Raw genomic sequence first — 27290 nt, 5'->3', positions numbered from 1 at the left:
TTATAAGTGCAGGACTGTAAGATGTGATGAAAAGCTGAAACCTATCCATGCCCTGAGATAATGATGAAAGAACAGTCGTGTTTAGGCCTATTACTGCAGTTACTTTATGAAGCTGTTGACCTTTCCTTTGTTTTTGAACAGGAGCTTGTTGACTTGTGGTTCGTGGGAATTGAAGTTACGACGTCATCCTGTGAGCCCGACTGTGCGTCCTATAGATCAGAGAAGATCCAATCCTCGCTCAGCTGCACCGCTGCCTCTCTTTTCCGTGTGATGAAGAGCTCAACACCTGCAGCCACACACTCCGTTTTCTCCGCTCCGATGAGTAACAGCAGCCACGTTTGGTCTCTTGTTCTGCCCCCCACGAGCTTTGGCAATGTGTTGATGGTTCTTTTCAACATTTTCCTAGCTGCGGCAATCATTTTCCTCAACGTGTCCGTGTCTCTGTCCATACTGCTGAACAAGGCGATGCGCAGCGAGAACCGCTTCATGTACATGCTAAGCACCTGCCTCAGTGACATCTGCTCCGGCGTGTCATATTATTATGTTGGCGTGCTCGATGTAAAGGATAACTTCGACTCCCCTTTGAGAACCTTTTACATCGCTCCCACATTTCTAGGGCTGTCTTACATGGCCATCCTGGCCGCGCAGTGTAGTGTCTGATATGTGCCTTTAGTGAGTATAAATATGAATGTAGTGTTTGGTATGTGCCTTTAGGGCATATGATGTTGGTAGTGGTCAGTGTTTCTCTGTTTTGGATCTGTGATCGATTATCTGGACACGGAGAGACTGGGAATTGCTTGACCTGGCCAGGGGAGATCTGACCTTTGCTCCCCCTTACTAGATACTGGGGGATGGTGTCCTTCTAATATATCCTTGTACCCCTAAAACAAAGAATAGAACTGTTATTTGGATGAAAACCAGATGTTGGGATGTATGGTCAAAGGGGGTATAAGAAGTGACCAGAGAGGTGGCTCGAGGAAGATGAGGACAGAGAGACAGCAGATTCGGCCGGGGGTTACACTGTCTGTTCCTACAATTGGCTGAACGTTTTCCCAGGCCTCCATGGTGCCTGTTAGACAACTGACCTTTTTGCAATAAACCTATTTTTATTCATTAAGTCGTTGTCAGCGGAAGTTTCCTTTCATCAGCTGCACATCATCATCATCAGAGAAGATACGACAAATTTGGCGTCACGAACAGGATTCGCAGATGTGGCTCTGACTGCTGACAGAATTCAGTTGACCAACTCCTGCTCCATACGACGTCGGGTGAGTGTTTTCTCACTAAGTGGGGTACTGGTTGGTTCTTTGAGGCTGTTATGCTGCTGGTGGCTGCACTGTCTACTTATCTGTGTGGACGATGATGTGTTGATGTTGAGAGTGATATTCCGTCTAAATTGGGGTAAAAAGGGGAATTAAGATAGAGTTAGAGAAATAGAAGTTGAAGCTACAGAAGTAAAGAAGATAGAGATAAAGAAGCAAGGATTACGAAGATAGAGATAAAGAAGTAAAGAAGTTAAAAGTTGAAGTTAAAGAAGTAAAGGAGAAATAAGAGTTGAAGAAGTTAAAGAGTTAAAGAGAAAAGAGTTAAAGAGAAAAGAGAAGTAAAAGTTGAAGTAAAAGTGTAGAATAGCAGAACTAGTAACGATAAAGTAAGCTAAATAACCATGCAAGATTAATGAAGACAGGGCCCACATCTTCTTAACGGTAAGACATGTGTAAATTAGATACTGAAGTGAAAGTTGGCTTTGAGAGATAGTCGAATTGGTATAAGGAAAAGAGGAAATAAATAGCTCTGGGCCCAGAGGAATTGGCAAAATATAAAGAGAGATAAGAAGAGGTAAAAAGGGAAGATAAGAGAAATAAAGAGATAAGAGAAATAAAGAGAAAAGAAGAGATGAAATAGAGAAGAGAATAGATGAAATAAAGAGAAGAGGTAAAAGAGAAGATATAGGCCTAAGAGAAGAGATAGAAAATAAAGTTGAGAAAAGTGAAATAAGGGCTGAAAGAGCCCAGAAGTGAATGGTGCTCATGGAGCATGCATAGTGAAGACATTTGTTAAAGTGAAAATTGTTTTGAAGAAGTTTGGCCAAAGTGAGAAATTATCAAGAAGATAGAGGAAAATTAGTCGACTTTAAAATGTAGGATTGAGAGCTCTGGGTATTTCTTGGGGATTGATGTTGGTCTGTTGAGGAGTTTTGTCTGTTGGATATCCTGTGAGTGTGTGTGTGGGTGTTGAGTGGTGCTGCAGCTGTGTGTGAAAAGTTTGGCAATGTTTTTGGCTGTGTAATTGATATGTGTGTAATGGATTGTTAGTAAATAGATATAGATATGGTGTGAATGACTATAGGAGAGGTTAGTAATGTATAAGAAAGATATATTTTTGTTTCATTAATGATAAAAATTATGAGCCCTCTCATAAAGGGACATTTTATATAATTGATAAATGAGTATGAGCCTCATAAAAGGACATTTGTAAATCCTATGAGCCTCATAAGAGGATGTTTGTAAAACACATGAGCCTTATGTATAAGAGGACTTAATATAATAATAACACATGAGCCTATGCTGAGTCTGGAGAGACAAGTGAGGACGTTTGGGTATATAAAAATGAAAAAATATAAATATAAGAAGTAAAATAAAGGAAAGGAAAGAATTACTGAGAAAGTGTGTCAATGCTGAGGAAATATTCTGATATTACAGATAGGAGTAGTGGAAGATTTTGGTTGACAGGGAGGTTAGAAAGAGAAAGAGGATGATGATGGTTTAAAAAGGGAATGCAGTTTTTCTTTGTCTTTTCTTGTGGTCTGCTAATGTGTGTGAATATGTCTGAGTGCAGACTGCATTTTGAGGAGAATCTATCTGCTTGAAAGAGCATGTGGGTTTACTCAAAATAGGAGAAAAAGAGGGGTTTAACTGTTAGAGGACAAAGTTTGTATCTTGGTTGTTGAAGAGGAGGTTTTTTCTAGTTTTTGTGAGTGTACTTTGCTTTTGACTCTGTGTCTCATTAGACTGGGTCTGTCTGGCCCTCAGGCAGTTTGAGCTAGATGTTCACTCTCTGATGGTCAGAGTAGACTGGAAGTTGTGGTTAAGTTTAAGAGGCGGAGCAAGGGGTGTTACCTAATTTTTGAAGGCCATTTAGTTTGCTTCTTTTAGAAGGAGGAGTGGCAAGAGAGCCTTCCCCTTTGTTTGTTCTTTTCTCTCTGTGGAAGATAGAGAGATGAAGAAATAGGAGAAGAAACTTAAGGCCATATTAGATTGAAGATTGATTACATATTCACTTAAGTAGAATGAGTATACACTCTCTAAAGTGTTATGTTACTGATACATTAATAGAATGGTGTCTGTTAATAGTTGCTGTCCAAACAGAAACTTTTATGAGAAGATATGTTACATTAGCATACAATAACCTAAATGTTGACAGATAATGTGTGTACAACAGGGGAGAACACTTCTGACGGTGATTTACAGATATCAAGGGTTGCAGATGATACTGAATTGATTTGGTGCAATTTATCCACAAACTCTTTTAAAGTAATTGCAAGTATCCACCTGCATATTTTGATCAGATTGCTGGCGTTTGCTCAAATGTGCTCAAATAGCTGAGAGTTGTTGATGTGGGTTTCATTGTCTGAGCATGATCTAATTTGATTTAAGAAGAGTCAGGTAAAAATAGTTTAATCAACTATGGATAGTAAACGTTCTAAAGCAATAACCCCAATTGAAGTAGTGCAGAAGAATAATCCACTCATTAAGAGTATCACAAAGATGTCAGAAAAATGGAGTAAGCGTTGGCCTGATATTGATCAACCTTGGCCAGTGGAAGGGACTCTTAATCCGGATGTCATTAAAACAATGCAAGTGCTTGTATCTACATACAAGGCAGGGCAAAAGAAAGGTAGGAAGGGACAGAAACGCAAGGAGAAGAGAAAGAGAGAGCTTGGTATTCTGCAATTGTTTTACAATGAGGGACAGAAATGGTTGCAAGCTATAAAGGAAAGAAGGGAAAGAGGTATAGAAGAAATAGAAAAGAATACAAGGGAAACAGAAAAGTTAGTGGCAAAGGTTAATGCACCCTTCTCACATACAGCCCCAGTAAAGAGGCCTCCACCTTATGAGGAGAAGGTGAAGTTTGCTAATGTTTATCCTCAGCTTCCAGTGATTAGCCAGGAGTGTAATTATTTCATTGAAAATGAGGATGAGCAAGTGATAGAGATGGGAAGAGCTAAGACAACTATAAAAACGTACCCAAGCTCTAAAAGCAAACAGAAGAAGGCATATTTAGAAGGTTTGAGTGGAGTGAGATTCAGAAGGATGGAAATGGGAGAAGAAAGTAGGGAAGATTCAGATGGAGCTGTTGGTAGATACGTCCCAGCAATTAAGCGGTTGTTGGTTACAGCAGAGAAAAGAGGATGTAGATTACAGAGGAGGATGACTACAGGAAGGAATGACACTGATGAGAGCGATAAAGGAGACAGTGATGAGGACCTGGACACAGAGGACCCTATATGTTCCTTTCCAGCAGCATCTAGTACTGGGAGAGATGATGAAAGACAGCAGGCTTTAAGAGAGGTTAAGGATACTATGGATAGATGTCTTGTGGACCTGGAAGAATCTACCTGTATGGAAAGTCAAAGAGCCCTGGAGAATCAACTACAGGAGCTGCAGACAATAGAGAAAAAATTAAGGAAGAAAAAGTCTCCAAAATCAGGTGTTTTGGGGTATGCCTTACGTCCAAGAAAGGGACAGGAATCCGATAAGATGTGTCCAGTGATTGTTCAAGGTCAGAATCTGGAGTATAGGCCTTGGAAGAATACAGATATGTCAGACATTCTTGAAAAATTGCCCATTCTTCAAGATGGAGCACATCCTTGGATTTCGAAGTTGGAGGAAGTTTTGATAGGAACGCAGCCTGCTATGGGAGACATCAAGAGACTTTTGGCTAATCTTCTTGGAGTCTCAGCTATGGAAGAGATCTTGCAGAGGGCAGGACTTAATCGTTATGTGAGGACTGCTGTGAACGATCCAGAGTTGTTTGCTGCAAGCAGAGGCCGAGTGTGGAGAGCATTGAAAGATACATTTCCGACAAATGTACACCCTGATAATATTCTTATTGAGCCACTGGGGCCACAGGAGAACCCGAGGGCCTATGTGTCAAGAGCTCATCAGGTGTGGAGGAATGTCACAGGGCGAGATCCAGATGCAAACCAAATGGAGCAGTCAATTTTGCGAGTGAAGTTGCAACAAGGGCTGCCTCTGCCTGTGAGGAGTAAGCTTGCTGAAGTGGTTGGTCTTGGGAGTATGACGAAAGGCGTCTACACAGATCATATAGCACATCAAGTTGAGCTATGTAGGAAAAAGGAATATGATCAGAAAAAACAGGACCAGGAAACTCTTAGGAAGCTTAGTCAACTGCAACTGGAAGACAACAAAAAGAAGGAGCAGTCTCAACCAGAGTAAAGATTATGACAACCGCAGCAGGGATAGATTTAGTTTCAGTAGTGGAAGTTCAGGGAAGTAAGTTTGTTTTTGAGAAAGTGGAAGGAAGGAATAAGTAAGTAAGACAGAAGTATGTATGTTGGCAGAAGGAAAGAGGGTAATAGTATATATAGGAGTTGCATATGTTGTGAAAAAATTGAGCATTTCAGAAAACAGAGGGTTCTTCTATGTAGTATTATGCTCAGATAATGAAATTGTTGCATGTAATGATGGAACTGAAGGAAACAGCTATAGTTACGTGTAGCTCACAAAAAGGACATGTCAAAGGTCACACAGGGCAATAAAGTGGCTGATGAAGCTGCAAAAGCAGTTACAGGAGCAGATGGACTGGATGAGGTGCTATTGAAGATTCTACTGGTCTGTGGTGAAAGCATGAAGGCTGATGGTAGCATCAACAGATCTGCTAAGTTTGATGATCCAGGAAGCAAATGAGATAGCTCATGTTGCAAGGGGGGTAGTTAGGAGAGGATTACAAAAGAGTATGGATTTTGGACACTGTAGTTGCTTGAGCAGATAGATGAGGTCATAAGTAGGTATCATCAGACAAGGGTAAAGAGTTTGTGAATAAAAGTGTAAGAATAATTTGGATAAATCTGGGAGGATAATTTCGATAAGATGGTGTGAATAATTTTGCAAATTTGGAAATTAACTAGTGTTTAGCAGTTGTGTATCATCTGCAACGGAAGGTTTTTTGTGATAAAATGAAGGGACTGTTGAAAAATCGTATTAAGATCTGTCAACATATAGGCTTAAACTGGAAAGGGAATAAAGTGGAAACATAAAATTGGAAATTGGAAACATAACTTGGAATATGGTGAAATCATGAGAATGAAGTGACAACATATTGTTGTATTTGATGTATGTGCAAAAGATACTGGTTGTTGTTTTCTTTCTTCTCAGGATAATAGCTGAGAGAACACTATGAGGGTGACTGCTTGTCCAGGGATCCCTACTGCATAAAATGGACTCAAACAATCACAAATGGACCATGGATGGGGACCCTGAACAAGAACATTGTAATACATTTGGATTAGCATATCATGGAGAGGATGTTTAACAGTTTGATATGTGGTTTCTTATACGATTAACAGTAGGATTTTGTTTTATTGTATTATGATCTGTGATGTCAATAGCTACTTTGTATGTTATTATGAGATTAGAAATGACGTTTGAATGATCGTATATAATGTCTGGAGTTCGTCTAACTATATAAGTAAATACTTGAATGTTTCGTTGTTGTGGGAACTACTTTGTGTAGGATGTTCTGTTATGATGTGAATACAGTGGGACCTCAGATGTTTTTTTGTTTTAACGTCCAGGGAAAGTATTGGTTAGGTAGGGAAAGGTCCATTGAATGGTGCGATGGGTCGACCAGCCGGACTTTGGATACTTTTTTGATTTTATTTCTGAGTTTCCATGTGTATTTGCTTTCATTTGTTCCTGCACTATCATCAAAACCCTTCTTTTTTCATTTTTCAATTGGCTTGGAGTACCTTATGTAGTCGCCTAGGGCAGAGGGACTGTGGAGAGAGTTTTCCTGTCTAAAGTGTTTGAAGGATGTTATCAGTAAGATGGCTGCCTGATGGGTTTTTCGCTCTCACACTCCAACAAAATTATTATATTGCTAAGGTTATGCTGTAATAAGTGCATACGGAAGGGAATGTTTAAGCAATCTGTGAGTGACATCAGGTGACTCATATACAATAATTTACAGATATGACTGTGTTACCTTACTTTTCTTTTTCGAGACTCTTGTTGAGTCCCGAAGGGGGGAAATATGTAGTGTCTGATATGTGCCTTTAGTGAGTATAAATATGAATGTAGTGTTTGGTATGTGCCTTTAGGGCATATGATGTTGGTAGTGGTCAGTGTTTCTCTGTTTTGGATCTGTGATCGATTATCTGGACACGGAGAGACTGGGAATTGCTTGACCTGGCCAGGGGAGATCTGACCTTTGCTCCCCCTTACTAGATACTGGGGGATGGTGTCCTTCTAATATATCCTTGTACCCCTAAAACAAAGAATAGAACTGTTATATGGATGAAAACCAGATGTTGGGATGTATGGTCAAAGGGGGTATAAGAAGTGACCAGAGAGGTGGCTCGAGGAAGATGAGGACAGAGAGACAGCAGATTCGGCCGGGGGTTACACTGTCTGTTCCTACAATTGGCTGAACGTTTTCCCAGGCCTCCATGGTGCCTGTTAGACAACTGACCTTTTTGCAATAAACCTATTTTTATTCATTAAGTCGTTGTCAGCGGAAGTTTCCTTTCATCAGCTGCACATCATCATCATCAGAGAAGATACGACAGCAGGCAGACAGGTACCACGCTGTGGCGTCACCTTTCAGATACTCCCAGCGCATGACCCGAAACAGGACCCTGCTGATCATCTTTGTCTACTGGCTCTATGCGTTCCTGATCGTGGCTCTGCAAAACCTGGTCACAATCGGGGTCGCCAAAAAGATCACGAGCATCGGTTCGTTTTTGGCGAACATATTCACAGTGATTATAATGATAGGGCTGAATATTAAACTGTTCATCATAGCCAGGTTCCAGCTGGAGAAGGAGCCACCCTCCGAGGAGAGAGACAGCAAGCGCGCGTCGGTGTATCTCGTTTTAGTGGTGGCTGCGTTTTTCTTAGGGACGTGGCTCCCTATATTTTGTCATATTATAATCTGTCATTTCACTGACGCGACCTGTTATATGTTTAAGAATGAGGGCACTGACCCCATGCGCATTTTGCCCCGAGTTAACGCTGCCCTGACCCCCACCCTGTACATCAGAGGGTGCGCTGCGCTCAGAGCCACGCTGCTCACCAAAGTGTGGAGACCCTGCTGCAGGAGGAGGTAAGAGGGCGATAATGTTTGACCAGTCCAAATGCTGCCAACTCCTCCCAAAGATGCTCATGGTGATAGTCAGAGTTTTCAAACGTTTTATGCAATTACTTGATCGCACCAGAGCCCAGAAAAGCTCTGGATGCTGCAGAAAAGGTCGTTTTATTCTATGTTTGTTTGATCCCACAACAACAAATATTATAACCATTAAATATCATGTATTTAGGACAATATCCTGAATGTCCCTACACATATCTGCCACTTTCACAATGGTTAAGTGGCCTATTTATCATTTCATATGTTTTAACGTGTTCTTTTTTTGATGGTTCTTGTTCGAAAATCTTTTCTCTCGCAGTCGTTTTGTGTTGAGCCAGTTGATCCAAATGTGCGGTGCGGTGCATTCGCGGTCGTCGGCGATAACATGGCGGTTGCCATGGAGACGTCCCTGGTCCGGTTCCAGATAAGCCAACAAACACCAGGTGGATGGGGGAGTGATGGGGAAGAGCGTCCCAGCTGCAGTGCACTCAGAGGGGAGATTGTTCAGACAGTGACCTTGGCCAAGGCCACTGCTTAGGGAGGCCAATTCAGATTAGATGATTTGGGTTAGAGCGAGACAGCCATATTCAATAGACTTGGCTTACTCTATTGTCCATTCTGGTCACTCAATCAAAGTGAGCAAGGTGTGAATTGAACGCCCTATATAATGAGCAGAGATTTGGCTGTCTGGTGAGAGGGAGAGAGAGGGGTGAGGGCTGTGCTTTATTATTGTTTTTTTTCCTGAGAAGAGCCAATTTAATTTTGAAATCATGTTTCTTTGTAAATAGTTTTGTAATTTAAGTTGCACTTAATGGAGAAGGACTGTAAAATATCACCACTTTTGCATACAAGAAGTCTGCTGAGTCTCCCTGCCTACCACCGTCCTTGACCTTTTTGGCTAGACTACTCTATAGTCATATGCAATATAATTGAAATGTTGGCAATGAAATAATAATTTCTCAGGCTCTCTGAGGCCACTGTTGGAGATCGGTACAGATGAGTTACATTCCTGTCCTTAAAACTGACTGTTTAGTTTTGTTTTTTTGCCCTAAAGCAACATATTATTCTAAACTTTGCTTTGGGAGCCCCAACTTGGTCAGCGGCTAGTTTATAAAGGTAGATCTAGCTAAAACTGTTCTAATACAACAGTCTCACAATAAATCATATCTTCATGAAGGTTATAATGAGTTTTTGTTAGGACCATTTTAGAGAGAGTTCAACAACACCACAAATCGCATCCTCCTGCATGACCATACAGTTGAATCTACACCTCTCTAAAAGTTTCAGCAAAAACTGAACATTACATTACATATTGTAGGTATATATGTATGTATTGTATATATGTGTTACAGGACAGACAACTATTCTGCTTTTTAAAACAAGCAGCAGCAGAGTCTAAAAACAAATTGTCAGATGATTCATAATTAAAATAAGTTATATTTTTTGCTAAAGGGTTGGTTTATTGTATGTCTTGGTGCTACTCAGACCCAGAGGGAGGCTGCTCCAAACTTTTGCTTAAGTTTTGCAGAACCTGCACAACTACATTCATCAACTCAGACTTTTATTATAAGTGCAGGACTGTAAGATGTGATGAAAAGCTGAAACCTATCCATGCCCTGAGATAATGATGAAAGAACAGTCGTGTTTAGGCCTATTACTGCAGTTACTTTATGAAGCTGTTGACCTTTCCTTTGTTTTTGAACAGGAGCTTGTTGACTTGTGGTTCGTGGGAATTGAAGTTACGACGTCATCCTGTGAGCCCGACTGTGCGTCCTATAGATCAGAGAAGATCCAATCCTCGCTCAGCTGCACCGCTGCCTCTCTTTTCCGTGTGATGAAGAGCTCAACACCTGCAGCCACACACTCCGTTTTCTCCGCTCCGATGAGTAACAGCAGCCACGTTTGGTCTCTTGTTCTGCCCCCCACGAGCTTTGGCAATGTGTTGATGGTTCTTTTCAACATTTTCCTAGCTGCGGCAATCATTTTCCTCAACGTGTCCGTGTCTCTGTCCATACTGCTGAACAAGGCGATGCGCAGCGAGAACCGCTTCATGTACATGCTAAGCACCTGCCTCAGTGACATCTGCTCCGGCGTGTCATATTATTATGTTGGCGTGCTCGATGTAAAGGATAACTTCGACTCCCCTTTGAGAACCTTTTACATCGCTCCCACATTTCTAGGGCTGTCTTACATGGCCATCCTGGCCGCGCAGGCAGACAGGTACCACGCTGTGGCGTCACCTTTCAGATACTCCCAGCGCATGACCCGAAACAGGACCCTGCTGATCATCTTTGTCTACTGGCTCTATGCGTTCCTGATCGTGGCTCTGCAAAACCTGGTCACAATCGGGGTCGCCAAAAAGATCACGAGCATCGGTTCGTTTTTGGCGAACATATTCACAGTGATTATAATGATAGGGCTGAATATTAAACTGTTCATCATAGCCAGGTTCCAGCTGGAGAAGGAGCCACCCTCCGAGGAGAGAGACAGCAAGCGCGCGTCGGTGTATCTCGTTTTAGTGGTGGCTGCGTTTTTCTTAGGGACGTGGCTCCCTATATTTTGTCATATTATAATCTGTCATTTCACTGACGCGACCTGTTATATGTTTAAGAATGAGGGCACTGACCCCATGCGCATTTTGCCCCGAGTTAACGCTGCCCTGACCCCCACCCTGTACATCAGAGGGTGCGCTGCGCTCAGAGCCACGCTGCTCACCAAAGTGTGGAGACCCTGCTGCAGGAGGAGGTAAGAGGGCGATAATGTTTGACCAGTCCAAATGCTGCCAACTCCTCCCAAAGATGCTCATGGTGATAGTCAGAGTTTTCAAACGTTTTATGCAATTACTTGATCGCACCAGAGCCCAGAAAAGCTCTGGATGCTGCAGAAAAGGTCGTTTTATTCTATGTTTGTTTGATCCCACAACAACAAATATTATAACCATTAAATATCATGTATTTAGGACAATATCCTGAATGTCCCTACACATATCTGCCACTTTCACAATGGTTACGTGGCCTATTTATCATTTCATATGTTTTAACGTGTTCTTTTTTTGATGGTTCTTGCTCGAAAATCTTTTCTCTCACAGTCGTTTTGTGTTAAGCCAGCTGATCCAAATGTGCTTTTTCTCCCTCTCTCCTTAAGGCGACATCCCGCACGACTTGGCTCAATAGATGTCCAGTCCCCGGGGCGCAATTTAAAAGTTGGATGGGTGTCAAAGTAAACATTGTTTTAATACCAACGCAACCAAAGTAATCAAAGACAGACGAGGCTTTTTCATTATGAATGCACGCAGCCGTCAAACGCCGAGGACAAGGCTTTGGGAGATGTTGGAAATGTTTCATTATGTACTCTCTTTAATATTTCCACTGTTCTCAATGAGTCTGAATGTCTTGCCGTGATAACTGCTGATGCAAATGACCAATGATTCTGATTCTGTCATTTTTATACATACAGTATGTATGTATCTCAATAAGTAAAGAATAAATAACTGAACCTTAACCGTGCCAACTTTTTGTAATTATTTAGATTTTTTATTTTAATTGCCAACAGCTTTCGATTCTCATATAAAAGGTCTTCATTGGAAACAAATGAGAAATATGCAAACGACAACGTGTGCTGACACATTTATCAGGCTTTTAGTGCTTTATTTGTTCTGGTGAGCCTCCAACACCTTTCCAGAGTTTGGCAGTTTTCCTGCCGCCTTAATTAAATTGATTTAGCAATATGAAATGGCAACTGTTTGTCTTTTGAAACTTCGCAAAAGAGGACATGACTCCAATAGAGTCCAGACTGACCGGCTGTAATCACTGGACTCTTGCATAATCTCCCATTGATTTACATTGTGTCCTTATGAAGATTGTCACATGTTTGCCGAGCTAAAAATACAGAAACTCATACAGTGCGTCTAAGCACCTCGATTATGCGACTCGGTGTGTGGAGCATCCCAGCAGAGGATGCAGTTTTCTCGGCAGCCGCACAGTGTCAGAAGAGCACTTTGGCACGGTGCCATAACTTGGATACCCACGGAATGTGACCCACGAGCACAAAGCATTGGCAGATTAACGTGCTGCACTATCTGGATGGAGATGGGCAAGACTGTTAGCAGCAGCCAGATGGCATCATCAAAGTGATCTCTTTGATTGGGGTCCGATGGATGGCATGTAGGTGAGCGCCACCAGTGGGCTGCGTCCCGTTTTCTATTGGCTGAGGGCTGGTCTGGGTCCTCTGTGCTAAGAGGAGGAGCCAGCAGATCACCACACTTCCGCACATCTGGTGCCCAATTTGTGAACCACCACAACCACCTCTCTTTCTCTTACTTTGCTGGTATCTCTAAATAACCAGGCCATCAATCATTTTTGGATCTTTCACGGCTTTGGGCTCAAATTTAAAGTCTCAAACTGCAATTATTACCTTAAATCCAACTGATTAACTAATTTCATAATAAATGCTACAGTTATTTTAAGGTATCAAATACATTCATTTAGAAATTGCTGAGTCTTGTAGTGAGCTATTGAGGACTCTTGAGCTTGCAGAGAAACATAGTGAGGGCTACACTGCAAAAAAAAAAAAAGTCATGTTAATCCATCTGCATCCCTGCAACGAGCCTTTTACATTTAAACCGTGGTGGTCTCAGAGCCTGCAACATAATTTCGTTTGCGTGGGTTATAAACATTAATTGATGTATACCTTTTTATGTCATAAAATAGAAACGTTACCACTTCATTTCAATACATGGCATATCTTTTTATTGCATTTAAGTAAAACTGCACTCGAAACCTGCGGGGTTGTGTCACGCCCTCTCATAAAACAGCTGATTTGTTGAATTTTTAGTCCTAAATAGACAATCAGGCCTACACATTACACAAAATAACTTGTCAACGTAGACATTTTTTTGCAGCGTAGACCTGCATTCAGCAGTATAGGACCATGGCTGAGCCGTGCTGCTGGAAGAAGGCGGCCTAAAGCTCAGTCTGAAACAACAGCATAACCCTCCATCTGTCTTCCTCTCTCTCCCTCCCTCTCCCTCTCTCTCTCTGCCATCTTGCAGGTAAAGTTGCCAGGGGTCCTGGGCTGAGAAAGTGGCCAAACCCTCCCACAGTGGGATGTTTTCTCTGCTGCACTCTGGGCTGGTTTCTATTCAAATGTGGGTCAGGGGTGAGGAAGCCTAACGTCATAAGCTTGCAACATGGCGTCCCGAAGCCTGTGAGATGAGCAAGAGGATGGTAAAGAACGCTTGAGAACGATCCTACCGATGTGATAAGGTATTTAAAATGAAATATTTCTCTTTAAGGTGGATTGTTTATGCGTAACGGCGCCGCTTAATGCCTGTTTGGATCGGGTGGTTTTTCTCCCAGCTGCTGCAAGGATCGTAAGGGTTTTCGGCGTTACGGTGGTGTTTTTTTCCACGGCGTGCCAACAAAAAGGGGCTCCGCTGGTGCTTATTCTGGCTCTACCAGCCTGCTTGGCAAGCCGAGAAATCCCACTTCGTTTGTTCGAGCTAATCCTGCTCGAAACCGCGAGATAAATTGTTTGCAAATGTTGCGGCGTTTATTTTGGCTTCGTGGGTTTAGAAGAGATGCCCCACAGGACGAGTGTGTACCAAATAATTACCAGGCTGGCAAAGCACATTAGGCGACAGAAAGGATCCACAAACGGCTCGTCGCAGCGCGTCACTGACATGTTTCCACAGTTTACCTCGTTTTCTCTATTTTATTATCCAACGCGTTTCAGGAATTGTTTACCAAAATGCAGCCTGGTGAGCTGAAGGTTTCATTGAATCAATCGCTCTCGTGTAATCACCACACTGGCTTTTCCCCAAATAGCAGTGAAATTGCACTTAAAGTGATAAATGATAAATGAAACGAGGCTGATTGTGTGGATTTTACGCACGGTATCTTGCGCAATCGTCCTAATAATCAAAGAGATGTTACAGTCGCTGCCAGTAGTGTAACCTGCATTGTTTATATGTAGGTTAAGCCACTTGGTCTTAGGTAGGGCTGATTAAAAATATATTTAACAGGATTTACTCTCAAATATACCCAGTGCAGTGCAGACTCAGCCACTTTCTGGTTTGAAAACGTTGTATTGTAAATGTGAATGCCATCGATGCAGCGGATTGTATGTCTTTCCAGCCTATAGGTGGGCTACTGCTATACATCGACCATCTTTGTGATCGGCTACTGTGTGGGTGTAGCGTTACACTGTGAGCCAACTGCGTTATGGAAACAGGTTTGCATGATATTGATTCCCAGGTGCCACATCGGTGTTGTTGAATGTTTGATTATTAAACTCAAATTCAGGGCAACGTCCCATCTGTCGGTAGTTAATAAAACAATGTATCAGGTGTGAAGGCAGCTCGGCTTCTCAGGTGATTAGTGTTGTTAAAGTACCAAGGGGCATGGAGATAATAAGGCACAGGAATGTCAGTAATGTGGGTCCCCATTGACTGACTGGTGTATTTGTGTAACCAAATTTAAAAAAAATTTTTTTTGTTCTTCAAAAGCATTTCCACTGCAGGTCTGTTTTACATTGACTGGTTTCAACTAAGAGAAAATACACGGTGTAGAAGATGTACTTCTAATAAGAGATTTGTGTAATTTAGGGCTAAACAATACGTGTGGCATCATAAGAATCTCTCAAAGTAATGTGGCCAGTTTGTGTGTTCAGTGTGTCACTCTTGATGCTTCAGTAAAAAGTGTTGTCCCTGCAGAAGCCGGTGGCCCTCACTCGTCCCGTACCAGCTTTAGGTCTGCCTGTGGGTGCGAAGTTGGTTCCACGGAATGATTTCATTGTATTTGTTCTCGTTTTGCATGACAAAACGGTTTAGCGTTATCTTGTTTGTTGTTAGATCACACCACATTAACTGGTTTTATTCTTTATATTTGAATAGACCCAAGGCAGTTGTTGGCGAAAACCTTTTTTTTTTTTTTTTTTTAGGCAGGCATTTTGTTGAGAGTTTTGGAAAAATGTCTCACTGTTTTCTGTAGATGTGCAGACATTTCAAGACTCTTGTCTTTGGGAAGGTTGTCAAAACTTTGGGCAATATGGAGAAATCAATCTATTTTTTTTTTATTCTGTCCAGGTTTGCAGGGTTCTGTAGCATATGATATAATGATTATAGGAATACATTTGGCTGGTTGCACCCAGAGGTGTAGTTGAAGTGTTTAGCTGAATTGTGCTTTTCAACAATGCATTTGAAAAGCATAACATTTACAGTATTTGACATGGTGCATTCAGGTACATTTTACATTTTGCATACATGATCAAATTTGGTGAGGCTCAAAAGCAGGAATACGGCTCCTGGCCGTACTGAGCTTAGCGTTCGATGATGACGTGGCATCTGTAGCAGAAATTAGCTTTGAAGACTGACGCTGACTAAGTGTTAAGTTCATGTGATCCTGTTATATTCAGGACAGTGTCTTCTATAAAATGATATAGGTATGTAGAAAGTATGAACCTGTGTAAGTGAGAATACTGTGTTGCATTTTAATTGACCACTCCTCTTTCAGATAGAAGCTTAAATATCACACTAAAAATGTTTTATTTAGGACGTGCAGCCGGCATCTGAACCAAAATGCTTAACAGAAGTAAGAGGGGAAAAAGTGTAGCAAACCAACCGTTGTATTCATTTACTTCTCATTTTATTGCCAAGCCTGACTATTTGGATATTGTTGTCAAATACACATTACACATGGGTACATTTAGTAATAAGTGTCAAGCAAGTTGATTTAGGCCATTAAAATGAACAAGACAAGTCAACTGATCAGTGTGACTAGTTTCATTGATTACTATGGACTACAAAGTGGGGCCTGGAGGGTAATTTGAGGCCTGTGTGTGTGCCTCATGATCCTCATGACCGGCCCGGTTGGTCTTGCCTCACCCTACTTGTCTCTTCCCTTTCTCAGCACACGCTCAGTACCCTGTGTACGTTGTGCTCGTGGCTTATAGTGGCGTGTGTGTGGGCAGCACAATGCAGTAAGGCTACTTAGGCTATATGTTCTGCTGACATGTTAGGAGAGGACTTATAGATTGTGCTAGGCTGTCGTATCTATATGGATCCTCCTGTTCAGTTCTGTTCTGCCTGTTCCAGGGCAGTTTGGCTCGTTGAGTGGCAAAAGAGCCTTGGGGCAAGGTTGTTGTTGTTCTTTTAGAAGAAGAAACAGTCTGTGGAATGTAGTGCTGATAGCCAGAAGGTTATGCAGTGTTTAAAGGCTGGAGGAGGAGGAGGGGGACGGGGTGTGTGTGTGGGGGGGTCTGTAAAACCTTGGACCATACAGGATCTCTCCTTACCCAACATGCCCTCTGTCCTTAGCACAAGCATTAGGCTCCAGGTCATGTGGATCTGCTGCTTTTTACAGGAGGGGGGTTATCTCATCAACAGAGTTCATTCTCTCAAGACAGAGGTCATCGTTATCATACCAATCATACATGCTCTTCTAAGTGAAGTGGTTGATTACTTCATTACTTTTGTTGAAGGTACACAGTTGGATACGACATGTGTGGGTACTAGTTGTTTGCCAGTATTGCTGGTAGCCTCCGTGAGTCTCAGTGTTCATCTCAGTCCTTATTTAATTTCTCCAGGGGGCATCTTGGATGTCTTGGATGCAGCAATCGAGCCACAAAATACAATACTGCATGTACACAGAACATAGATGCACGCAAGCATAAATCCATGGCAGAGAGAGAAAGAGGACGGTAGTAGTTACTCTTTGCCTAAAAACCTGCTTATATTAATGTCAGTCAAACAACTCTCACCTTGCTCCTATTACAATAGTGCTGTCTGGTTCCTAGGAAAGTCTTCAGACCCACTTTTTGCACACTTTAGTGTTAAAATTGAATTTAAATTGATTATATTAACTTTTTCTCATCAATCTCGACACAGTAATCCACAATGACAAAGAGGAAACGTCCTTTTCAGCATTTTTGAGAATTTATTAACAATTTAAAAAAATACAATTTTCTAAGCCACTATACAGCCAACAAAATTGTACCAGAGAAGCAGAGTATAAATATTTTAAGAAAACATTAAGTGTACTGAACTTTTGTCTTCTAGCATTATATTTTCAGCTTCATGCACATGACTGCTGGCATCTGCTTGCAGATACTCATATATGTGTAGCCATACTTAAATCTGGCATTCTGCTGTGTCCTGCCTCGCTTTGTAATTGGACATCTTGCTTATTTTACCCATTTCATTGCTGATGAATAAATTTGGGTTTATTTTCAAATAGGAGTCTGCGACAGTCTTAAATGTAAAAGGAAGGGAACTGTGCCCAGGCCCACTGCATCCACCACAACAATAAATGTGAAGGGGGAGGGAGGGGCTGAGAAAGTTTTGGGGTGTGTGCTATTTTTGCACGCCTGAGAGAGTATACTTGTATACCTGTTACTCCCTCTGGAATTGGCTGTGGCATTGGAGTCTAATATTACCTGAGGATGACACGCACACCACAGAGCAAATTCATTCACAACGTGTTGATAAGTTGTGATGTAGGGAAAAAAGTTTAGACTCATGCTACCACTTTATTATATGGCAGAAATCTTAAGAAAAAAAGTCTTCTTGTTTTCAATTGTGTTAATGCTCAGCTGCAGGAAAATCTTAAAATGCATAAGATGGTATTTGGACTTGTGTGTTTTTTTAGTAAAGTGAGAAATGGATCCATGGATTTGACTATAGGATGAGTGGTTCACATGTAGGATTAATGTGCTTGTGTGTATGTAAGAGAGAATATTTTCTTCCCTTGCTGCATAGCACTGGCACATCTGGGGTACGCAGCAATCATTGGCCTCCTCCTGTGGTGAAGTGGACGGGGCTCTTTTCATTCCGCTGCACCCTGGGCAGGACTTGTTTGTCTGCAACATGGCTGAACTGCCTGACAGAAAATGAGTCTTAATTGGAAGGGTTCTATCCAGACTGCGGTAGGGACACTGTAATTCATGTATGTCCCCCTTCAGCCATGCAGCACTAAGGTCATGCACCAGGTCTCAAGCATTTGTACCCACCAGTTCTGCAGAAATTCATGTCTCTGACAAGACAGATCAGCCCTTACCTCTTGTCTTAATGTTTTGAGCTTTTGTACAGCAGGACGTCTCCCCAGCAGCTTTTCTGAAGAGATTACAACCAGAGTTGGATCACTATCTAGAATCCCTGTGGATGCTCTGCATCAGAGCTATTCAACCATTTTCCATGGAGATGCATGTTAAGGCAGGTTTTTATTTCAAGGAAAGACCACAGCAGGTCATTTCTCTGTTTTTTGGAATTTGGTTAAGTTATTTTCTTTGTTAAGATGACTTCATTTCTCTTTCTTTCTCTTTCTGAGTTTGCATACACATAATTTACTTGATTTATTAAATGTAATGGAAAAAAGACACAGTGTTTCCTTAAATGAGGTAAGAGATTAAAGAAAGCCCACTTAACCCTGCTTATTAACTGCATGTTGCCTAATAGGGCTTCTAAAGGGGTTTGTACCTGCGTACGTGACAAAGACTTCAGACAGAAAAGATATTGGCGTGACAGCAGTGTGACAGGAGAAAAGTAAACATTACTTTTAGAAGATGTGTAGCCAGTCCAATCTTAAATCTGAAATAAGCGAGCTGTTTTTAAATGTTGAACCATTTGTAAAACATCCACAGCACTGCCTGTTCAAGCCAAATGCTCTGAAAGGAAGGGGAAGAAACGAATACAATTCCAGTAAGACGGCATTAAAAAAATTACATTGTGGAGAAATTACTTACTTACAACATCCTTATAGCTGTAGGTTGTACAGCTTCCAGACTGCAATACTGCAGTTCATATCAACGCATTCATCAATTTCCTGTCTTTACCTTATTTGTGCCAGTTACCTGTTTGTTTGTTTTTATGCATTTCTGTGCATTTCAACACAGGGACTGTTGACCCAATTTTCTGAAATCATGATCGAGTCATTAGAGATGACTTAATGGTGTTTCCACCTATTACACAGGTGAAAAGGAACGTATAGAGTGGGTCAGCTGAAAAGCATCGCTGTTCTGTTGAATCTCTTCATTGTATTGTGAGCCGTCCTTCTCTCATTCATGAGAGAACTGAAACTCAGGTAATTGCAGTACCCATGAGTCCTGCATGGATCAACCTTACCCATGCAGCGGCGTCATCCATGTTGGAATGGCTCAGAGGTGGTTGCTCGGTGTTTGTATTTCAAACTGGCTTTGTACCATCCCCCCCAACCCCTCCCCCACTCCCTCTGCCCACCAGCATACTCTCTGGGTATGTGTATTTAAGTGTGTGCTGTGTGCATGTGTTTAAGTGCACTGTCTCTGAGTGCTTGCACTCTGGGAGGCCTTTTGCTCATGTACATGATTGGCTCTCTGTCTGTGCTTCAAACAGTTCTTTACCTGCTCATGTGTCTCCTCTGGCCACTTTCCCCTGCACAATGTGAACTGTCTACACAATTTTACAAAGTCATCACTGTATTTTGTTCTGAATTGCTGTGAAAGATAACCCTGCAATAAAGCCTAGGTTGCATATGTTTTAAGATCCTATCCCGTCTTGTTTTCTATTGGTACTTTAGCAAATGACCTTTCACAGTAGTAGGGTGTGTTTTGTTATTGCGCCACAGGACTTTGCCTCACCTCTGCCCTCTCTCCTGGCTCGCTACCCTCTGTTCAGGAGATTAGTGCCACAGCCCACTGCTCTCTCTGTCACCTTCGCTGCATGAACACCGACTCTGAAAGGTTTACTAGCTTGCTGGTTTAATCCATAAACTCCTTGGGAAAAAAGGATGCAATGACAGGCAGCAATAAATGAAGTCAAACCAGATCATCCAGATCTCTAGCGTAACCAGTTTAATTGAGAGGAGACTGACATTAATTCACTGCTGGGGGCACTTTGGCGCTCAGTACTTTTCAGTCCCAAATCAACACACGGATGTTATCCTGACCATGTCTGTCAAGTCTGTGCAAACACCCCTATGTGCTCATCAGCAGGCTCCTGAAACAAGTCAAGGTTGAGGCTAAGCAGTAGGGTGCTGTGTTTTTAAAAGTAGGTTTCCCCCTCTATCATTAAGCTGCAGTCATTTTTTGAAAAGGTTAACACTGCAGACAAGGTAAGCTGATCCTGTGCCTGTGCTCGAAGGGCAACATCCACCCTGGTCTGCAGTCCAAGCCCAGAGCTGTCTTTGGTTGGTATGTCGTGCCATATTTGGTCAGAGCAAGTATTGTTTCTAGTGGCCCTCCTGACTAGCTATCTCACCATCTCTCAACCTCCCTGCCAGCCTTTGCAGAGGGCTTATAAAACAGGGACACTGGAGGACCTGCAGGAAACGCTGCTCACCAACTGCGTAACATTATACATATGAACTAGTCATCCTGCATACTGCAAACATCATGGTAGTTGTTCTAGTAGGATCATCTTTCTAATCATTCATCCATCCCTGTTATTGCACTATAGCTGTGATGCTGTAACAGATGAGGTCTTGTCTTGGAAATGTTTTTACACAAGATGGTAAGAGCACCGTGGACTCACAGATGGAGCTTCCATGATGGTGCAGGCCTATATGTCCCTTGTGGTATTAAGCTTGATTTCCTGGGCAGCACCATTGGAAGCGGAGCTGGGCCTACACGTGTCCCACCCTAGCTGCATATAGATCAGCCGTAATCCATTAGCAGCTCCCTGGAATCCAGCCGGCACAGCACAGCACTGGAGGGGCCAGGGGGAGAGGGTAGCTGTGTGGGTGATGGGGGGAGGAGAGAGAGAGAGCGAGGGAGCGAGGGATGAGAAGAGGAGGAGGGGGGGGGGGAGTTTTTTTTTTTTTTTTTTTTTTCCTTCCTGAGCTGGCTTCTCTACTCTGAGCCCAGCCCCCTTTTTATGTCGGTCTGCTGGAAAAGCCTCTTGAATCCCCCCATAAAGCCTGCAGAGGTGTGCGTGTATGTTAAGAGAGAGACTTGACTGATATATGGCTTCCTGGCTGGCATCATAGCAGAGGCCCTTCTTTCTCTAGCAGCCCTCTTCTCCATTACTGCCTGTAGGGTTGAGTGCCGTACACCTCTGTAGCACATTCTGCGATTAACTGCAGATCTGGGTTATGTATTCCAGAATAGCTCATTATAATTCACGTAGGGGACAGCGAATGGTTCCTGGGATGTGTCTGCATGCCCGGTGAGAGGCTGGTGAAGGTGGGAGGATAGAGAGAAAGGAGCAGAGGAGAGACGGGGGAGGGGGAAGAAGACCATGACTTGAAGTGTCAAAGCAGAGGAGGCAAGCCCAGGCCTGGACCTGAGAGTAATGATCGCTCCAGCTGATTGTATCAGCTATCCTGACTATTCTAACAGAGCAGGTTTTTTGATACATCATCCAGCCATCTCCAGTTAACAGTTTTCTCCCAGTTATTTCTTTACCATCCAGATCTAACAAATTTCCTTCTTGTATTGTCACCTTCTGTTGTAGCAGTTTTCTGTTGTAGTGTTTTTTAAGCATGTTATTCTCTCATCAAAGTCTGTGAGGAGACGATAGACTTTTACTATAGGGCTGTGGCCAGTATATTCAAGGCTTTGTTTAATGATGTTGTGAAGCAGCATGTTATTATTGTGGTGGGAAGATTCCTTGATGCTGCATACAGATGCAGCATACGGTTGTTAAATCCTAATTTATTCAAACTGAATTGGCATGTTAACAAAATCTGAAACTAAATTTGTGGTGATGCTGAACTACATTCTTTACCCATAATGTTACCCAGTTACTGTACATTCAAAACTATTTGAAACGGGAGACAAGCTATGCCAGTTGCCCCTGGTTCTGTGCTTGTAGAATGAGCTATTGTCTAATACATTTTTTTGGATTTCGGCCTCCAGATGAACCCTTAGTTCAGAGGAGGGTTTTGATAAACAGAGTTCAGTCTTGTGTCTCTGCGTTCAGGCTTTAGTGCTTCCGGCACTCTAGCTGAGTTTAGGAAGCACTCCCTTTATTCCTGCTGCGTATTATGAAACATGATTTTCAGTAAATCTCTAGGTTGGCACTGAGTTGAAATGGCACATTTTCACATGTGTTTATGGCTTGATTTAAGCATTTCTCTGCATTACTGTGTAATCTCCTGTAATACGGTATACCCTGCTCCGATCAGGGGCATTAAAGATGTGTGTGCATTTTTCCCAGAATGCCCATGGCTTTAAGAACATGTTAAACATGCGTCAAGGTTAGAATCTACTGCTTCAGCTAAAGCACACTACTGCTCTTACCATCACACTTGAGCAGTGGATAGGCTTTTTTGTCTAACAAATTTGTTATTTTTTGACAAAGTGTGTGTATTTTTCACTGTCAGACAAGCAGTAGATCACTATGGTATGGTAGGTCATCAGTATGTAGTATAACCATGAATTAGATTCATCCGTCCTAATTCCATAAATTAGTGCTTCTCTGAAGGATCAGGTGTTACTGCCCTTGTGTTTGAGCCACACCCTCTCCCCCTTCTTGTGCCCTAGCACCTGTGTAGTTTTACCTGCTCAGGTGTCACCTAATCCCTCCCCCCGGCCCTGCTGTGCCACTGACCCCCACCCCAGACAATAGGGTAGGGCTGACATTACCATGACCTAATAAGACTGAGTGAAATGCGTTTCCAAAGAGGGCACCCATCGAAACTAGAGTTAGTCCACAGAGATGGGGAAGAGAAGCTAGAGGAGGCACCTTTTTAGAAAAGTAGTTACTTTACCTTTTCTTCTTCTCCACCCCTTTGGCTTTTGTGCCAGAACAGTGGTACAATCAGAACTTGATCCATGTGGGGTTGCAATTTGTTTAAAAAGGAAGATGAGAGGGAAGGAAGGGTTCCAGTTTCTAAGCTTCCGTGTGATTGTATGGCACACTGTGCTAACAGTTTGCTAATTTCCCTGCGAGAGCTAAAAGCTTAGACTGATGTACTCATAGTCAGAACACATGCAGTTTAATTGAGATGTCTCAGGCATGCAACATTATAACTTTTAGTTTAGTTTGACTTTTTTTGTACATTGCTGACTTGTGCACTCAATTGAAGACCACTGCTCACTTCATTTCTTTACTCTGGCATTGTATTGATCTACCTAGAATTTCTCATGGTATCAGCATAATGCTCATTCATGTCAATGTGAAACTAACCACCTTTTCTTTTTTTTTTCTTTCTTTCAGCTTCAGGTGGTGCTCGTGTAGGAAGAGAGAGAGAGAGAAGGAAAGAAGGAAGGTGGAAATGGAACTGCCAAATCATGCCAAACAACTGCTGCTGCAACTCAACCAGCAGAGAGCCAAGGGCTTCCTGTGTGATGTTATCATTGTGGTGGAGAATGCGCTCTTCCGTGCCCACAAGAATATCCTCGCGGCAAGCAGCATCTACTTCAAATCTTTGGTCCTCCACGATAACCTCATTAACCTCGACACAGAGATGGTTAACCCCTCTGTATTCAGACAAGTTCTGGACTTCATCTACACTGGAAAGCTCCTATCCTCATCGGACCAGAGCAGTGAGCAGAACTTCAGTGCCCTCTTAACCGCAGCCAGCTACCTCCAGCTCCATGACCTCGCTGCTCTGTGCAGAAAGAAGCTCAAGCGCAGTGGTGGGAAACCCCTGCCAGGTAAACCTTCCACTCCAGGTCCCCATAGCCGCTTACGCCTCAACAACCAGCGCCTTTCCTCTTCTACCCCTGCTGGACCCAAAAACCACTATCCTCCTACCCCTTCCGATGCCGACCAGCCACAGCCAGATGAAGGCCTTCGGGACAAACTCTCAGACGACGAAATGTTTGTCGGCAGCTCTGGGAGGAATGGGAATGGGGGGAATGGCAGCAGTAATGGTAACCTCAGCAGTGGAGCAAGTGCTGGGGAGCCAGACCTTGGACTAGACCTGTCCAAGAAGAGCCCTCCCTCTGCGGGCACAGCCACTGATGCCCTCAGTCCACACAGTAACTCCCAAGAATCCCCTCAATCTGCCTCAGTATCCACAACCAACAGTGCCTCACTGGATGACTCATCTACCACCCTACCAGGTGTAGACACCTGTGGCTCAGAGACCATGGAGCTCAACTCCTCCTCTAAAACCACGGAGGAAACCCAAAACCAGCCCGATGGACCCCCACCCCAGAAGAAATCCCGGCAGGGTGCTCGCAAGAACGAATGGCCTAAAAGAGAGGCCTCAGGGTTGAAGTCTGAAGATCATGACAGGCCCTTGGTTAATGGGGTGATTGTGGGTCCTAAAGATGGCCGCTCTTCTGGAGTTGGAGGGGGTAATGGTAGCAGTTTCACCTCTGATCAGTCCTTCCAGTGTAAAGATGATGAAGACGGAGGAGAAAATGGCCAGGACCACAGTGATGAGAGTGGGCAAAGTGATGGAGAGAGTGCAGGAGGTGGAGGAGGAGCAGGAGGGGTACACGGCGCCAACTACGTGTACCGGCAGGAAGGTTTTGAGCCAGCATTTGGAGACAACCTCTATGTGTGCATTCCCTGTGGTAAGGGCTTCCCTAGTTCTGAGCAGCTCAATGCTCATGTGGAGACACACACTGAGGATGAGCTCTACATCAAAGAGGAGGGAGGGACCTTCGTGAAAGAGGAAGATGATGAGGAGGCAGAGGACCTGTCTGCCCCTGTGGGACCTTCCAGCTTTGGCTCTGAAGCACGTCCGTTCAAGTGTACAGTCTGCAGTAAGAGCTACAAAGACCCGGCGACGCTGAGACAACATGAAAAGAGCCACTGGCTGACCAGACCGTTCCCCTGCAACATCTGTGGCAAAATGTTCACCCAGAGAGGCACCATGACACGCCACATGCGCAGCCACCTTGGCCTCAAGCCGTTTGCATGTGAAGAGTGTGGCATGCGCTTCACACGCCAGTACCGTCTGACAGAGCACATGCGTGTCCACTCTGGGGAGAAGCCGTACGAATGCCAGCTATGCGGGGGGAAGTTTACCCAGCAGCGCAACCTCATAAGTCACCTGAGAATGCACACCTCACCCTCTTAGAATGCATCAAGCCAAAGAACTCTGGGAATAGAAAAAAAAGAAACATTTCTCTACCTTTTTCCATCTCAACAGCAAAGAAACGCACATGTACACATTCACATGCAGACACACATGGTTCAACATATTAATTCCAGTTTACGACGCCCTGGCTAAGTGTATGATGTAGCTGTTAGCCACAGTGGGCTCTTGGTGACGGTGGGATCTTGTTGATGCATGGATCCTGTCATCATTTATATCAAGTGACGTCTGATCACCTCTCAGGAGTTCTAGAGGGACAATTAGCTCCTGTCTCTCTCCAAAGTCACAAAGCCATGGTGGAGTGGCATGACTTCTGGTCTGCGCTGCAAGTCTGTCAAATGTGAATGTGGGCACTGATAATGTCAAGCTCCCCTCACCTCATACCCTTCAGCAGCCTTTCTCTCGTCTACCTTTGAGCATTGAGTCTTTGAGTTTTTCAGATTGTTCCAACTGATTAACTCAAGAGTCCCCTCTGTACTCCAGTGCTATTTTGACCAAAAACCCATGCAAACAATACTGGCAATAATTCAGCAAAAAGAATATTTCTACCCTGACAGCTTTATATGCTTTGTTATGTTGGTGATGGGGATCTGTGTGTAAGAGGAGGGGTAACTGGGTTTGGGACCATCTCTATGCTTTAACTGAAAGTCCTGAAAGAAGGTTCATGGTGGGATGACATTGGATTAAGTTTTAGTTTTACAGACAACAAATACTCAAAGTCCTCTCTACGACTGTTCACAGTAGGATAGAGAGCATTTTCATTGTTTTTTCAGTTTTGCCTGCTAGCGCTCCCAGGAATGAATCCTGTTTGGAAAGATGAACCCCTCGAGGTACTTGTTTTACTTAAAGAACTTGTAATGTTTCAGTGAATGTTTAAACTGGAAGGTCTTGGGATTTTTCTTGTGGAGGGGAGGGATTTGGGTTGGGTTGGGTTGGGGTGGGGTGGGAGGGGGGTAGTTTGATGGGGTAAAAAGAGGGTGTTTTTAGCCTGAACACTATGTTCAGTGGGTACGTTTATTTTTTTTGTCTGTATAGCTTTCCTCCCCTCAGAAAAAAGAAAAGTCTATTTATATAGGCTTGTGACCTCGCTACCTCTGATTACTCTTACGAACTCTATGTTTAGTTGAAAGTTCCTATGTAATTAATTGTAAAAAGTGTGTAGATTATGGTAACTTTTCACCTAATGCTTTAACCTGCCCATCTCTCAACACAGGTTTTTAATGCTCATAGATTTTACACATTTATATTGTTTTTAGCTGTTGTTTTTACTTGTCAAATATAGCTTTTTGGGTGCCCTGCTCAGTGTGGCCCCACCTCAAAGTGTACTGTAGCTTCCTGCCTGGAGCAAATAGTGGTTAGTTAGTGTAGATGTATAGTGTTCCAAAGATCTTATGAATGTTGAGGAGAACAGAGCTAACTAACAAACATTGCTAGACAAGTTCATAACCAAAGTTTTTAAAAAGATGTACTTAAGATATATAGCATACTAAATTATTTCACTTTTGATTTCTTTTTGCTGTATAAAACAAATTATGAATTATATTCTAAGTCCAGACAAAGAGATCCACTCTTTTGATGGCGTTTTGGCCAATGACTCTGACACTGAGGATGGTTCTTGTGGTTTGCAAGGAAAGCTTGTGCTGATTGGTGGGCCGGTATAATGTTAACTTTACCACCTAAAGAAAATGGTAAAGTTTTAAAAACATGTTCCCTGAACATGTTTTTCAGTTTCTTTTTGTTTGTATCCAGAGTCCTTATCACTTTATATTCCCTGACTTTAAAAACAGGACTTGATGACATTGTATGTGTTCTGTTCAGACCAAAAAAAGAAAAAGAAAAAAAAGATAGAATTATAATCAGAATTTTAATGTGAAGTTCAAGTTGCTTGTTAGTTTTTTGAGCCAGACTTGTGAAAACTTGTAATAAGAAGGGAGAAGCAGAGATGCACTGGAC

General features: G+C 42.8%; 3 protein-coding genes across 3 annotated transcripts; all 3 read left to right on the top strand.

Annotated features, from left to right (window-relative positions):
• The first annotated feature begins 318 nt into the window (after positions 1-318).
• On the top strand, positions 319-8350 carry LOC139203595 (adenosine receptor A3-like). The gene is made up of 2 exons (XM_070833410.1): positions 319-652; positions 7818-8350. The coding sequence occupies exons 1-2, from the start codon at positions 319-321 to the stop codon at positions 8348-8350; spliced, it is 867 nt and encodes a 288-aa protein (XP_070689511.1).
• A 1902-nt stretch (positions 8351-10252) lies between these two features.
• LOC139203420 (adenosine receptor A3-like) lies at positions 10253-11593 on the top strand. Its single transcript, XM_070833145.1, has 2 exons — positions 10253-11115; positions 11515-11593. The coding sequence occupies exons 1-2, from the start codon at positions 10253-10255 to the stop codon at positions 11591-11593; spliced, it is 942 nt and encodes a 313-aa protein (XP_070689246.1).
• A 1967-nt stretch (positions 11594-13560) lies between these two features.
• On the top strand, positions 13561-25319 carry hic2 (hypermethylated in cancer 2). Its single transcript, XM_070834440.1, has 2 exons — positions 13561-13634; positions 23501-25319. Exon 2 carries the CDS (start codon positions 23559-23561, stop codon positions 25317-25319), a length of 1761 nt encoding a protein of 586 aa, XP_070690541.1. The 5' UTR covers positions 13561-13634; positions 23501-23558.
• The last annotated feature ends 1971 nt before the right edge of the window (positions 25320-27290 follow it).

The sequence above is a fragment of the Pempheris klunzingeri genome, chromosome 7 (assembly GCF_042242105.1).
Source record: "Pempheris klunzingeri isolate RE-2024b chromosome 7, fPemKlu1.hap1, whole genome shotgun sequence".
NCBI lineage: Eukaryota > Metazoa > Chordata > Actinopteri > Acropomatiformes > Pempheridae > Pempheris > Pempheris klunzingeri.
Note: the sequence above shows the minus strand (reverse complement) of the source record. Positions and strands in the feature narration are given on the sequence as shown.

Excerpts from the sequence above, each read along its gene's own strand:
- LOC139203595 (XM_070833410.1), top strand. The coding sequence starts at position 319 with ATGAGTAACAGCAGCCACGTTTGGTCTCTTGTTCTGCCCCCCACGAGC. Across the intron at positions 653-7,817 it reads CATCCTGGCCGCGCAGTGTA|ACAGGTACCACGCTGTGGCG; the intron begins GTGTCTGATATG and ends GACAGCAGGCAG.
- hic2 (XM_070834440.1), top strand. The coding sequence starts at position 23,559 with ATGGAACTGCCAAATCATGCCAAACAACTGCTGCTGCAACTCAACCAG.
- LOC139203420 (XM_070833145.1), top strand. The coding sequence starts at position 10,253 with ATGAGTAACAGCAGCCACGTTTGGTCTCTTGTTCTGCCCCCCACGAGC. Across the intron at positions 11,116-11,514 it reads AGACCCTGCTGCAGGAGGAG|GCGACATCCCGCACGACTTG; the intron begins GTAAGAGGGCGA and ends TCTCTCCTTAAG.